Source organism: Cyprinus carpio, chromosome B7 (genome assembly GCF_018340385.1).
Source record: "Cyprinus carpio isolate SPL01 chromosome B7, ASM1834038v1, whole genome shotgun sequence".
In the NCBI taxonomy this organism is placed as follows: domain Eukaryota; kingdom Metazoa; phylum Chordata; class Actinopteri; order Cypriniformes; family Cyprinidae; genus Cyprinus; species Cyprinus carpio.
The window spans coordinates 41,339,490-41,355,590 of record NC_056603.1 but is presented as its reverse complement, the minus strand read 5'-3'; the positions used below and the strand labels follow the sequence as shown (position 1 = coordinate 41,355,590).

General features: G+C 33.6%; 1 protein-coding gene across 5 annotated transcripts in view; it reads left to right on the top strand.

Annotated features, from left to right (window-relative positions):
- Positions 1-16,101, top strand: part of kcnip4a (potassium voltage-gated channel interacting protein 4a) — a 150,537-nt gene that overhangs the window by 8,587 nt on the left and 125,849 nt on the right. The window contains exons 2-3 of one of the 5 annotated variants that reach the window (XM_042728694.1): positions 9,981-10,199; positions 10,659-10,804. The exons of the other annotated variants lie outside the window; for them this stretch is intronic. Coding sequence (XP_042584628.1) covers positions 10,666-10,804 — 139 coding nt within the window. The 5' untranslated portion in view covers positions 9,981-10,199; positions 10,659-10,665. The remainder of the gene's footprint in view (positions 1-9,980; positions 10,200-10,658; positions 10,805-16,101) is intronic. 5 annotated transcript variants of the gene reach the window in all.

Genomic DNA, 16,101 nt, shown 5'->3' with positions numbered 1-16,101 from the left:
AAATGTATTTATAAAAATAATACATATAGTACATGTAAAACATTTAATAAAAAAAAAAAAAAAATCATAGCAGAGCAGCATGGTCGAGGAGCTTAACATTATCATGCCAGTAGGTTGCAACAATTTTTTTTTAAATTATTATTATTATTATTATTATTATTATTATTATTATTATTAATGAGTATCTGAATCATTTATTCAGCTTATTCGGCTTCATTCAGAAACTAAATAAGTTGCTGAAATCGGAACCACACCCCAGCATACTGCTCGTTTTTCAAAGAAATAGAAGCTAAAAATAATAAGTAGTGTACTGTTTGGTTCTGATTTCAGCAATGGTCTTCATGAATGAGTCATTGAATAGTTCACTCAACAGATTCGTTTAAAAACACTGAATCATTCTGGAAGGAAACACCACTGTTGCGACATACAGCTTGTGGCCTTGTTTGGATTTTTTTTTTTTTTTTTTTTTTTGGAAATAACTGGAAGCATTATTTTTAAAATGTAAGCTATTTCATACTTTTTTATAGAACTGCAGTATTGCACAATTGGACTGCCTCTTTTGAGCTGGCAACGGCAGATTGTGATAGCAGTTCCACACACAACAGTCTTTAAGATGCTTTTTGATTTTTGCCTTTTTTAGTATACTTGTGCTTTGAACTGATGTATAAAACAAATTGATATGGATAATATATATATGGTGAAGTCAAGCAATGAGCAGAAGCACTTTACGAAAGGTTTAATGAACTAACATAAGATAACACTGTGTTTATTAATATCTGTCACTGTTAATCAAATTTCACTTTTTGTTCACATTCATTCACAGTGCCTTAACTAGTGTCAACAGATATTACTTTTGATTGTAGACTGTATTTGTGAAATTAACATTAATTAAATTAGAAATGCTGTAGAACTAAAAGGATAACAATTATATCATATACTGCAAATGAACAGGAGGGTCAGTTTGGGTTTTAGCATCCTATTTTTCAAGAGTACCTGTAGGAGTATTGACTTGAGGCTAAATCAGCATCACTGAGTGTGTTTTTTGGGTTGCTGTAACAGGTTGAATGACAGTGTGTTGCTTGTTATCTCTTGTTACTCGGTAGATTAGCTAAATAATTGATGTGGAGATCCCCTCACATCGACTCACGGTCCCCTTCAGGGGAAAGCAGTGTGTAAAGTATGTATGCATGTGTGTGAATTACAGTACAGTACCATTTATTAGGTGGAGAAGTGAACAATTATGTCTGGTGTACAGATGCAATTTACAAAGTATTCAAAATAGAAGATAGCAAACTACATGAGAGATAAATATATCATTAACAAGCACCGTGAGCAACTGTTTGTGTTAATGGAAACCATCCTTTGTGCTTTATCACTCCCAGATACAGGAAAAACTACACAGAGCACTGCAGTGAACAAAAAACCCCAATAAGACTTTTCCATTGGCTTTTCTACTATCATAAAAAAAAACCTCACAAACCAACAAATTATTATTATTCTTACATGTATAGTTGTGTGAAAGTGGAAGAAAATTTGAAGCACACAACTGCAAAGTTTATAGTCTATTGTATGACTTTAAATATGGAACTTATTTGGCTGATGTAGCTTTTTCTCCACGGTAAGCCACTAGGATAAACAAAATGGCTTTAGAGAGACTATGTGACTATTATGTCCATGAGTCTCTGCACTATAAGCTGCTGTTTTGGACCAAGGTTAATGCCTGCACAGCACTCAGCTGATGTTCACAGATCTCTGTCTAGAGCCACTGAGTCCACAGACAGCAACTGTCAGACTCACCACCGATGACTTTGAAAGGGCGATAGAGGAGGGACCAGAAACCTACACTGATTCACAGCCATAATGAGTTATGAGACCTCAGGAAATTAGGGCAAAGCTGTGCAACTACAGTACATAAATAACATGGAAAACTTTGTAGGCACTGCATAAATAAATAAATAAGTGTGTGTGTGTGTGTGTGTGTGTGTGTGTGTGTGTGTGTGTATTAGGGCTGTCAAATAAAAATGTAATTATGACTAATGACTAATGATTAATGACATGATTAATCAATTCAATCACACATCAATTTGGGCTGAGTACTTGATAATTTAAAATAATCATTTAAATGCATTATTTTGTTAAATAACATAATGAAATGATAAATGGGAATATTTTCATTTATGAAATTTAGCAAAAAAATGTGTCTAAATTGCAGCACAATATTAACTTCAGTATTAACACATCTTGATGAACTGAAGCTAAAATCGAATGAAGCTAAATTTGCTGCAAAAGCATTGCATAAATTAGATAAGATGTTCTTAATATATGCTGCAGCAATTTATTTACACTATGGCATTTATATTAGCAATATTAGACGAGTAGACGTGTATATCGGCAAGGCTGTGATTCGGCCATATGTAATCACAGCATGCCGATATACAGCCATTTCTCACATCTACTTGTGTGATATTGCATTTATACAACAGTTCGAAGGCACGAGTGTGTAAATACATAAAACAAAATAACAACGTTGAGTTGCTTCATTAAAAGCTTACTGTATTAATGTATTAAAAGCAGTGTATTATGTAGGCCTATAGTAGGTATTGTGTGAGAGAGATGGACTGAGCGAGTGTGATTACCTGCATCTGATACAGCATTCATTCTTCAGATAAATCTCATATCAAAATAAACATCAGTTTGAATGTCTGCTAAGGAAAGCGTTATCTTTGTCGTAACATTAATATCCTTTCATCTGTTAAGGGTGATTTTGCAGCTCAGTGCATTTGTTCGCTGCGTCAAGCTGTTGTTGAAACTAAAAATAACTTCTATCTATCTATCTATCTCTCTATCTCTCTATCTATCTATCTATCTATCTCTCTATCTCTCTATCTATCTATCTATCTATCTATCTATCTATCTATCTATCTATCTATCTATCTATCTATCTATCTATCTATCTATCTATTCATATATGTGAAAACATTGTTGGCATAGCAGCATTGTAGCTCAGTAAATTTAGTCTTTTTGTTCTGACAGAACAGGCAGAATGCTGTTATCGTCTTATTTTTCAGATAAACAGGTCCCTTCGGATAAAAGGAATGTATCCAATTTTTCAGTTAAATCTATCATTGTGTTTTAATGGCACAGGATTTTGCAATCTGTGAGTGCTGGATTAATTAACTCTCTCTTTGAAGATACGATGTGGTGCTCCAAGTTTCGCTTTGTGATCTGAGTAAACAGACAGTAGCTAACTGGATAAAAAATATGATTAATGCAGATTTAGTCCAAAACTGTACATCTGATTCTATAGAAAGTGCTTGTTATGTTAAGAGTGTTAAGAGTGAATGTGTACTAGATCTTACAGATTTTACATATACAGGGTATTTTCTCCTTAATGGAGAAAGATGTGGCCTGCTGTCCATGGAGGGCTCGAGCCATGCACTACTTAATGAAAACTAATGTAGAGAAAATAGAAGCAATTTAAAACAGAGGACTGAAGTGGCTGTGAGGTGAATAGTACTAGCAGCTGTTTATATACACTTGTGTTGTGATTGACAGGTTTAGATGAACATGTTGACCTCAGTCAAGTTAGATGCCATATTCAATTTTACGTGGATGAAAATGTGGCTGAGAGGGACGGACTTACATTTTTCACAATGACACACTGTATAAAGATCCTATATCATGTAATTTTCACACTGCACACCATTCAAAACTGTTTTACAGAGTTTTTGTCCACAGAAAGCTTTTTTTTTTTTTTTGAAAGATGTTTCATCAGCTGAATATTTATTAAATCTTTTCTCATTTACATAATAATTAATAATAATAATTAATTAATAATGTTCTCCCAAATGCAGCGATAGCGCCATAAATTGTTTACAAAGCACATCAAATAATGATCCACGTTACACTTATGCACTCATGTGTACATAGATTTTTCAGTGTCTGTATTACCATATCATATATATTTTTGTCTAATACTATATTATATGTATTTTAATTGTGGTTGTTTTCTCACAATCACAACATTACATGCAATTAATAATTTATCAGACACTGATAATTATGTTAATGTAATTTTTTTATGTAACGTACTGTAATAATCTATAAGCATATTTAACAGTTGGACGAAGACAGATAATTGCAAAGGGTTTACAAGCAATTTGGTCTGGCCTGTAGATACAGTATGTCGTTCAATCAGGGGGATATTCTGTGAAGCACAACACATTTATTTAAATCCTTAAAAAGTGCTAACAGGTTTCAGCAGCATTCCGCAGGACGAACTGCAGCATGCCGTGGGAAAAATGTGCATTCTTAATGGCCACATCTGTATATAGGCTATTTAATGTTTCTGTTTTCTGACAATGCGAATCATTAAGACTGTTTTCAGTTTCATTCTGCTGCTCTGCACTGTTAAAATCATCACACATAAGTTAAAGACAACAGCCGTGCTGTGATTTCAGCTATATTTTAAATGATGACAGAAAAAAAGATGTTTCAAAAGACAGAATGTCTGCCTTATTGTTGTTTATCTGTTAATAATAATAAAAAAAAGTTTAAATATATTTAAATTGCAAAATATATTTAAATATCATCAAATTAACTCCTTGTCACAAACCATTAATAAAAGTCACTACATTTGGTGACAAAATCCCCAAATTAGCAATACTGGTGCCTTAATAATATGTGTTTATTAATATATTTTTGTTGGGTGTCTTTCCAAAACACTTGAAGGGGTCATAGGATGCCCATTTTCCACAAGTTGATATGATTCTTTAGGTCTTAATGAAAAGTCTGTATCATAGTTTGGTAAAAATTTCTCAATGGTAGTGTAAAAAACAGCTCTTTTCAGATCAAGCCGTTTTTGTAGCATTTTCCTTTAAATGTTAATGAGCTCTTCTGACTCCGCCCCTCTCTCTTTAGCCGCATTCATCGTGAAACTTGCTAATTAGCACATTATTAGGAAAGGCGATTTGCAAAGATTCATTACAAAACCTTACACTCACTTCTTCTGTTGGTGATGCTGGATCATGAATGATTTTCGCGAACATAGATGCATTTAGGTAGATGGGGGCGCATTCCTTTCAAAAAAATACGTAATCCACTGATTACACACAACAACAGAACACATCAATAAATTACGACACATACTACAACTATTACATCCAACAAAAAAACACCTCAAACACAAAGTAATAATCCATTCCTACATCAAACACTACTGTCAATCAATGGTGGACTGAAGACAGTCACTCAGGGCGGGTCTAAGGTAAGACACCAGTCCAGTCTGTGCTAAAACACTACTGTCAATCAAACTATCATGGGAGGGGCTTGTCTGTGTGACATCATCAAGATTAAAAATAAAAATAAAAAACTCTGGGTGGATCTTTATCATTATGTGTGGTTGTGTACAAAGACTGCCAACACACATTTCAGTTCAAACAACTTGTAAAAGTGCATGTAGCATCTGATGACCCCTATAAAAATCTGGTGTTGTTTTTTATTCAAATGCATTTACAAAAAAATTAATTAACCGAGTAGAATTCAATTCAGTCTTTATATGTAATGGCAGATAGGTGGTTGTGTGGTCTCTATTGATTTTTGTAGATCAGGGTTGGTTTCATCTTGAGACCACTCTCCATGCCTCTAGAGCCCCCCTGTGTTCCTCTTAGCCTTAGTTCTTCCTTGTGTGTCCTTGTTAGTGTTATCCAGGTCACCTGTGCCTTGTTTCCCCCTGTGCATTTAAGATGTGTATTTATCTCCCCTTGTTCCTCACTTGGTTTTTGAGTCTTTGTTCCGTGTTTCCTGCTGGGTCTTGCCAAGTCCTTCTGATCTACCCCAAGAAATGTTTCATGAGTTTCTTTCCTTGGTTGTTTTTGTTCTCTGGTTTTGTTTTCTCCTCTTGTGGAGTTTTTTTTCTCAAGTGTTTTTTTTTATTTTTTACAGGTTTTTTTTTTTTTGACTGTTGTTAATTCCTCAGTCAACAAGGATTGTTCTTGCAAAGTTTTTTTTGTTTGTTTTTTATTTATTTATTCATTTATAAATCTACATTTCCTGGGGTACTGCTCTCAACCACCACACTAGAGGCTAGTGATGCAAAGTCCGATTTATTTCCACGAACCGGTTCTTTTCGGACAGATCGGCTCATTGAACTGGTTCAAAAAGTCGATTCATCAGTTCCTGACGTCACCAAGCAATAACATCTCTATGCATTTCTTTTCTAACAACTCAGTGCAATGTTGTATCAATGAAAAATTCAAATAAGTCATTTGTGTGAACACATATTGAAACATTCAAAAAATAAAGTTATTTTTGTGAAGCATATTGCTGATTATTACCAAATAATTCACTTAAGTTAATGGTGTTTGTGGTCACAGATTCATTCGCATTCGCAGATAAGATTCCTAAAATTTTCACACCTACAGCACGCATTATAGGCATTGATGCACAAACATGGATATGTTCTACATGTCTACAGTATAAAGAATGAATAAACCAGTCTTATAAAATCCTTGATTTTGCTTAAGCAACTTTAAATATCATTTGCATGCACAATAAGCTTTTGTAAAATTTATTTACAGCACTTAACGAAAAGGTTTTTGCAGGTTTTAATAAAATATAAATTAATAACAGTCATAATTAGCATATTTCCAGTACACGCCTCAGGCTTGCACAGTATCGCCAACTCACTCATCAGAATCTTCGGTATTCCTCGGAAAACTTTGCCACGGCTCATTTGGTTCTTGTTGAAACTTCGACAGTTGGTTGAACCGGCTCAATCGTTTTTTTGTTTTTTTTGTTTTTTGGACGTGCTACTTTGGCTGTGCATCCTGCGTTGTCAACCCGGAACTAAAGTTAGATTCAGTTTGATTTGTGAACCGGCTCAAAAGAACGATTCGTTCAAGAACCAAGCATCATTACTAGAGACCCGGGTTCAAGTCCGGGTTCACTCGGCACTAAGTGAGCCATGCCATAAATATTGTTGGTTTTATTTAGTTGATATTTAGAGTGTCAGAAATGTATCATAACACGAACCCAGTCTTATTTTGTGTTGATTATACTTTATGTATTTGTTGTTAGTAATCTCTGTGATTAATCAGTCACATTAGCTCACAATAGAAACAGCAGAGCAGGAGGAGGATAATGATGTTATGAAGCTCTGGAGCTGTGATGTTTTGTCTTACCGGATTTCTCTCTGCAGGCTGATAGATCAATCTTTTTAATGCACCTGTGAATGTGAACCTCCCTGTGTGAATTCAGGTCATTTTGTACAGAGGACGAATCGCAAAGTTGGACTGAAATCCACACCAGCTAATATTCTTGTATGCTCTAAATGCTGCCATCGACTACGTCAAAAATATTGGTCATTCAGAATTCCAGGAATCCAAGTAGTTCTGCTGATGTGTAAATATGAACTAGATTAAATTGTTGTGAAATTGTATATAATGGCCTACATTATGCAATTCATTGCGCTCTTGTGTGCCATTATAAAGGACATGAATGTGAATGAATTAGCTGATTAAATTACTGTGCACAGTGACTAAAACTGAATTGAAATAGATGGCGGCATTGAAAGTAGTTAGAGCAAAGAATATGGATCTTAGTTTGGTATTATATATATATATATATATATATATATAGATATAGTACAGGTCAAAAGTTTGGAAACATTACTATTTTTAATGTTTTTGAAAGAAGTTTCTTCTGCTCATCAAGCCTGCATTTATTTGATCAAAAATACAGAAAAAAATGTAATATTGTGATATATTATTACAATTTAAAATAATTGTTTTTAAATTTATTATACTTTAAATTATCACTTATTTCTGTGATGCAAAGCTGAATTTTTAGGATCTTTACTCCAGCCTTCAGTGTCACATGTAACATCCAGTCTATCACATGATCATTTAGAAATCATTCTAATATGATGATTCATTATCAAAGTTGGAAACAGTTCTACTGCTTAATATTTTTTCAGAACATGTGATACTTTTTTAGGATACTTTGATGAATAAAAAGTAAAAAAAAAAAAAAAAGAAGCTATGTTTTTAAAATATTTTGTAATAACAATATACACTACTGGTCAGTAATTTGGGGTCAGTAATTTTTTTCTTTCTTTTTTTTTTTTAAATAAAATCAATACTTTTATTCACCAAGGATGTGTTAAATTGATAAAAAAGTGATAGTAAAGAAAATATATTATTAGAATATATATTATTAGATTTTTTTTTTTTTTTTTTTTTAATAAATGCAGTTCTTTTTAACCTTTTATTCATCAAATATATTAGACAGCAGAACTGTTTCCAACACTCATAATAAATCAGAATATTAGAATGATTTCTAAATGATCATGTGATAGACTGGATGTTACATGTGACACTGAAGGCTGGAGTAATGATGCTGAAAATTCAGCTTTGCATCACAGGAATAAATTATTTTTTTTAAATATATTCAAAAAGAAAAATATTATTTTAAGTTGTAATAATATTTCACAATATTACTGTTTTTTCTGTATTTTTGATCAAATAAATGCAGGCTTGATGAGCAGAAGAGACTTCTTTCAAAAACATTAAAAATAGTAATGTTTCCAAACTTTTGACCTGTACTGTATATATATATATATATATATATATATATATATATATATATATAATTGTTGCAGTGTTGCTGACAGTTAACCCAAAAATGAAAATTGTCATTTACTCACCCTCAAGTTGTTCCATACCTGTATTAGTTTTTCATCTGTTGTAGACAAAATATTCTGAAGAACGTTGATGACCAACAGTTGATGGTAGCCCATTGACTTCCGTAGTATATATATAAATATATATATATATATATATATATATATATATATATATATATATCTATATATATATATATATATATATAAATACTGTGGAAGTCATTGGCTACCGTCAACTGTCAGCTGATATTTCAACAGAAGAAAGAAACTCTTCCAAAGTTCAGAACAACATGAGGGTGAGTAAATGACCATTTTTTTATTCTTTAATAAAAAATGTATAACAAGTTAAATTCAATAGAAAGGCAAAAATTGCATTTAAAAACAAAAAAACTAAATCGAGTTTTACTTGCCTGATCAGCTTTTCTTTTTTTTTTTTTTTTACATTAGTTATTGTATTTTTGTTAAATGCTCATAATGCATTGCTATTAATTTAGACAACTGACCGCAGGTATTTAAAATTAGGTATGTGTCATGAAAACCTAGATTAATAAATGAATAAATGCTGTAAAAGAATTCAATATTGTAGCAACTAATCTTAACGTATAGAATCGTATTGTTACCAATTTATATTATAGTATTTTATAATAAATATTTATATTTAAGTAGTATATTATAGTGCTGGGTAGTAACTGATTACATGTAATCTGGATCGCTTAAACAGATTCCAGAAATTAAGTACTTGTAATTAGATTATTACATTTTAAAATACACATAATCAGACAGTTACTTTTTTATTGATTACATGATTACATATTATTGACACAATAGCAATAAATTATTCACAATACATTCACATCATGTTAATAACAATGAAGTAATATAATTTTCTTTCGCTTTAAGCAGACTGTAGATTGTTTAATGATGTACATGTAATCATTATTGTATATCATCTGAGATTGAAATGATTGCTGACAGGATCAGGTGTGTATTCTCAGTACAGTCGGCCCTGTTGATTTGTGTATATGCTGCACGCTGAGTGATTTTATGGGAGGTGGGGTGGTTTGGTCTAAATGTTGCTAAATATGGCATCAGAGCAGCAGGGGAATCTGTCTGCGAGCCAACACTTCATTACTGGCTCTATGTTTGCTTGTGCGTGTGAGCAGGCAAGGGCAGAGAATGACAAGTGTATTTCTCGGCAGAAAAGTATACTTCCCATGGGTCCAGCCCTGGGTCCTGTGAGTAAAATGTCCATCATTGACATGAATGATCATGCCGCTCTCTGATTGGCCGCTCTCAGGTGCAGATGCTGATGATGTTTCACTGTCCCCTCGTGAGAGAGAGGGGCGGATAAAGGCTTGAGCCCACGAGCAGACAGTCTGATCACTGGAGTATCTCTCATCCTCCCCTCCTCTTTTCTCACATGAAATAAGAGAAAGCGTTCTGTAGCGTGAAACCTGAGCATCTTTGTGTTGCTGTGAAGCCACAGAAGGTTCAGCAGCTCTTCTAAGACCACAAGGTAAGAAAATACTCTCGCTGGAGGAGAGGGTGCGGGTTCAATAGTGCTGCTTCATTTAAAGCAGAATTAACTGTAGACTTAAACCAGAACGGGAGCTTTTTGTCTTGTGTAGTTTGATGCATTTTCAATGTGTAGATGTTTATCTGTTGCTAAACTCTAACTAGTTGCTGTTATATAGAGGAGGCTATTTAACCCATTCTGGCATATTATGAATATTAAGATGTTACTAAAGACATAGTTGAGGAACTATATATAGAAAACTATAGTAGTTGTGTACAGTTATATTAAAAAGTTCTTTAGGTTAGTGTTTAAGTGAATATGGTTTGATAACCAAACGGTCCTATTTTATTTAGCCTCTCAGCCCTCTTGGGAAAGCCCTGCCTCTTATAGGAAGAAGAAACTACATAGGATTGAAAGTGCATCATTTTAACAGCAGCCTCTGGGTTTGAATATTTGTAGTGTGACCATGTCTGCCCCAGTCAAGAGGACTCAATGGGACGAAGACCTGACTCAGTTTCGTAAGGATTACAGCCTTTCCAAGAAAGTGTTGCTCAACTGCTGTCTGGTCAGGCGGATCATCTCCTGGGCTTCCCCCAACAAAAAAGGTAAATCCCTCTTCGAGATATTAAGCATTGCTGTAGTACCACCAAAAATGCGGATGTGAATTTTAGTCCATATGAGTTCAGTTCTGTCTTTGCGAAAGTCTGATGGAGCTACGTTAGATAAAATAAAGGTTCTTGATTGGTGTTGATGGTTTCATGAAGATTATTTTAACATCCATGGCTCTTTTCCATTCAACAAAAGGTTCTTTATAGTGGAGAATGGTTCATTAGAGAATTGAAACGCTTTTTTTTTTTTTTTTTTTTTAACTGTTCACTGAAAGTTTCTTTGAGGAGCCAAAAATTTTCTTTTTTATGTAATCGCTAAGAAAACCACTTTTTGAAATCTTTATTTTTAAGAGTGTAATGGATTTTCTAATGCTTTTAACTTTCAGTCTGTCCTTGGGTTCAAAATGACCCCAATCAACAGTTCCTTGGTAAAAATTCTTCCCTTCATCTCAGCGGAATGAGATTTTGTGACTTTTCTACATTATCTATCTATAGTCACATAAAAAAAAAAAAAAAACTGGGCTTGATTCGGCCACATCCAGTAAAGTGAATGGCTCTGTATGACTCTCTGATGGTCAAAACAACTTCTTTCCTAGACTGTAATAGTTTTATGTTTATATCTAACCAATAGATGGAAGAATTCTACACCTAACACATCGATCAATATCCAGAAACAACTTAAATTAAATTTAGATCATAATTTAAGTGTTTTGTTCATAAAAAATGTATATTTCACATGCAAGCTAATTGTGTCATTGCGGAATTCTGTAGAATTCTGTAGTAAATATATATATATATTATTTGCATGATTTAAAAATTTACATTACATTTTTACAATTACTCTTTCAATTTTGGGGCCATATTGACCCCAAAGACCATAAGTGTAAACATTAAAAAAGGACCATTTGAGGGTTTAGTACTGTACTTTATGCACAATGCAGTGCTTAATGTGTCAGTTACACGATTTTACACAACATATGTTAGCTGAAGCTTTAAGTTATTTTAAAGAGCAATTTCATCCAAAAATGAAAGTTTTGCCATTATTAACTCACCCTCATGTCATTTCAAACCTCTATGGCTTTTTTCTTCTGAGAAACAGAAATATATTTTGAGAAAATTCCCTGTTTTTGAACAATTGAAACAATTTGGTTACCAACATTCTTCAGAATATCATCTTTTGTGTTCTGCTGAAAAAAGTCATACAGATTTAGAACGACATGTGGATGAGTAAATGATGACAGAATTTTTATTTTGGTTGAACTGTACATTTAAAATTGTGAAGATTTTACACCATTTTTCCTCAGTCCTATAGGCCTACCTATTTTTATTTTTTTATACTGTATCTGGCTTTTTATCAGTTCAGAAAAAAAAAGAAAAGCCTGCGGTTGTTATTAAAGTTCCAGGATGAGACAAATGCTTAATTCTGACGCAAGTTGGCACAACAGCTGGCGATCTAATTTCAGAAAGCGGCACTTTGAGCTCTCAGAATGTTGTTTTCAAAAACAAACATTATGTTCTTCAAATCTGATTTGAAACTATCATTTGGCAGCAAATTCACTCTTACAGACTTACAAGTTGGCAGTAAAGTAGTTTCATTTCATCAGAGAACCTGCGTGGGACCAGTGATATGCAAATACTCTTTACAAACAATCAGTTTTAAATCTTTGTATTAAATGAATATTTCATCCTGTCATTTTTTTTTTACAAAACCTCATGTTTTTCCAAACCTGCATGACAATTTTTTTTTTTTTTTTTTTTTTTTTATAGAACACAAGTGAAGATATTTTCTGCCGTGGTAGACATTTTTGCTTTCTCTGCTTATTGAAGTCAAGCCACTTGACACATTGATGTCTAATCTGCTGAAAGAGGGACCTCGGGTAGTAATGCTGATGTGATATTGATCATTTGACTGCCCTCTGTTGGATTTGTTGCGTTCGGTGTTTTGACTGATCACACTTTATGGTCTCATGTGAAGTGACAGACATAATAAATCATTATATTACAGTGAAAGGGATATCGATGAGTTTTACAGTTGTAAATTTACATTTTCTCATTTCTTAAATGGCTAAAGAGTGTTCGTGGTGTGGTTTGCTTGAGATCTCACTGCGTTGGTTGGTTTAAGTGGATTCTTTCAATCTTATCCCTATTCATACAGTGTGAAATGATGTAAGACATAGCTAAACGGCTTCCAAATGTACATTGAAACTGCCAAGTGAGTGTTGCTAGCTAAAAAAAAGACCATTCTGGCAAAGTCCGTGGAAACTGTAATGGAAATGATACTAATGAAAGTAAAGCAGATGCTGAGGGAATGTGATGGTGGTGGTTCAAAAAGATTTCTGAAATTCTCAAGAGAGAGTAATACAGCATGGCATGAAAAGAAATTGCACGCTGTATATAGATTTGTGGTTCATTCCTAGCTGTGGCTCACATGATGTGTGTTTATGTTTGTGTGATGGAGTCCCAGCCTGTGTTTGTATGTGTATATGTATTTGTGTCTCTTCATAAGACAGCTCTTATCTAAGGCGCTGTGTGCTGTAATCACACGGGCTCAGGATCCAGCTGGGCCCTTCATAGCGTCAGGTGCTGCTGTCAGTGTCCAGCCTCGCTGAATGGACAAACTCAATGAGTTTATTTGGCTGCTCCAACACCGGCCTGTCTCAGTGCACCATAATCTGCTTTGACTACATAATTACATTCAAAAGCATAACCTTCAAGATGGATTAAACTGAAACAGCAGGAAATTGCATTAGTAAAAGTGATATATGGCATCAAATCTGTCTTCTGGATGCTATATCTGCAATGCAGCCAAATAAGGCTGTATTTTATGAAGCTGGGTAATTGCAAGGCACAGAATTTTATGGACGTCTCATAGTCTCAGTGAATATTTGATTCACTGTACAGCTGTGGTTCAGTTGCAGATGTCCTTTATATTTATGTTAATGGTCAGATTAGAGCCAGTAACCCATTGCTGAATTCATGAATAGTTTGTAATTATTTCAGTTCAGATATTGTAATAGAATTCTGGTGCATAATTAAAAGTGATATTAACCTAGAAAACTGAAAAGTTGTCTGAAAGTTGTCATGAAATATAAATTATTTTGTGAATGCATGTTATAGGACTTACTGTCAATACTTCATGCATATGTTTATTTATTTAATTTTGACATGCCATAACTGCCATAACTCAATCTTCCGGTGAAAACGGTGGATCTCTCTGGTGTTGTTTGCCAGACTTAACCATCAACTATAAGCTCACATTCATTTGAGTACATCCAAAGACTTTAGAAATACCAAGACAGTGCTCTCAGTACGATGAATGATATCATTAATTTTAGATATATCAAACGGGCAGTCTTTGCTCTCATTAATCTATTAATTGTTCCAGAGTAATTCATATTATCTGAGGGCAAAGTTTAAGAACTGTGATCCTGTATCAGAGCACTGCCTTTGTATTTTTGACTGAATAGCTTAGAAAAGTATTGTTCAATAAATAATATTTATATAAATAATAGTAATATTTGGGTAGCTCTGCACCCCTTTACCTAAATTCATTACTTCAGACTTATATCCCCTCTAGAAGCTTGCATCCTGCAAGTGAACGTCACTTGATTGTGCCATCTCAAAGAAGCACAAAGTCACTTTTACGGACTTTTAAATTAAATGTTCCCTCCTGGTGGAATGACCTGCCCAACTCAATCCCAGCAGCTGAGTCCTTAGCCATCTTCAAGAATCGCCTTAAAACATAGCTCTTCTATCTTTTTGTATTCTATCTGGTTTCTTTTCATTTATTATACAATTAACAAAAGCAAAAAAAAAAAAAACAACAACGACAACAACAAAAAAGACCTCTAACACTAGCTTGCTCTATTCTTTTTCTATTCTATCTGTTTCCTTTTTATTTATTATATTATTTAAAAGCCCTTGCTATGTGTACTGCGTTTAAGCTAACTGAGACTTGTTATAGCACTTGTGTATCATTGCTCTTTTGTTGATTTTGATTGCTTCCATTGTCCTCATTAGTAAGTCGCTTTGGATAAAAGCATCTGCTAAATGACTAAATGTAAATATGTAATGTAATATTAATAATAGTGTTTAGTGTTATGGAAAGTTACTTTTAAAAAATATGCATTACAATATTGTGTTACTCCCTAAAAAAAGTAACTAATTATGTTCTCGTCTGTACAGTAGAGGGTGCAGCTCAAACAAATTGCATGAAGAATATCACTCAGGAGAACAAAATTCAACACTATTCAGCAATAACACATTTTTTTTTAAAGGTAACTAATTCTAATTAATATTGCTTGGTCTTAATTTGAATTATTGTAAGTCATCCTGAGGTTCACTTGAAAGTTTCCACTGGTCTAAATACTTATGATTCAGTCTAAAATGCATCATCATTGTAATTTAAAGCATCTATGAAACATCAATGTGCAGAAAGACTGTCATAAATGTTCAGATGACTGTGGTACCACTGTGACCACTGGATGGGGCTGTGTCCATATGTTTCCTGATCCACTAAGCCAAACAACAACACTGACTAGACCTTACCAACAGAAACTGAATACTCTAATAATAGAGCTGTCCACCCTGAAGGCTAAATCACCACAGGCTCTAAATTTGCTATAAGAATGTCCTGTGGATTTTAAATAGGGTCTGTGGTTAACATTGCTAGGAACAGGCTGTTATCTTTTCCCAGATAAATTAGTCACACCTCTACCAAGTTATGTTTTAATGACTGACCGATTCATCAAGCTGATTCATTTAACTCCTATCCTTGTGGTAGTTGTAAACTTTTTTATAACAACTTGTTGGCAGCTTCAATATTTAATCCATGTTTGATTATAATCATCATTTACTCACCATCATGTTGTTTTAAACTCATATAACTCACATAACAGTCATAACAGTTTTGAAACAAAGATGAGAGAAAGGCAAAAACATGAGGAGGAGTTTCTTTTAATGAAACTGAATGTTGGAGCTTATATCAGAAGTACAATTCTGTATTTTGAAACTTCTTTTTTTTTTTTTTTTTTTTTTTTTTGTCCAGTAGGTGGCAATGACGGATTTATAACACAACTACAGTTGACTTTCTGATTCTGATTCTTTTCAGCTATAGTATTTGTTCAGACTTTGCAGTGAATAAAAAGTGTAAAAAAAAATAAATAAATTTGAATGTATGATTTGGCATAAAGTGAGTCATTCATCATCTAAACCATCTGAAAGGCCTAGTTACAGTTTCTTAACATCCCCACAGCTTTCCACCATTAATATGTCATTATGCAGAGTTGCAAACA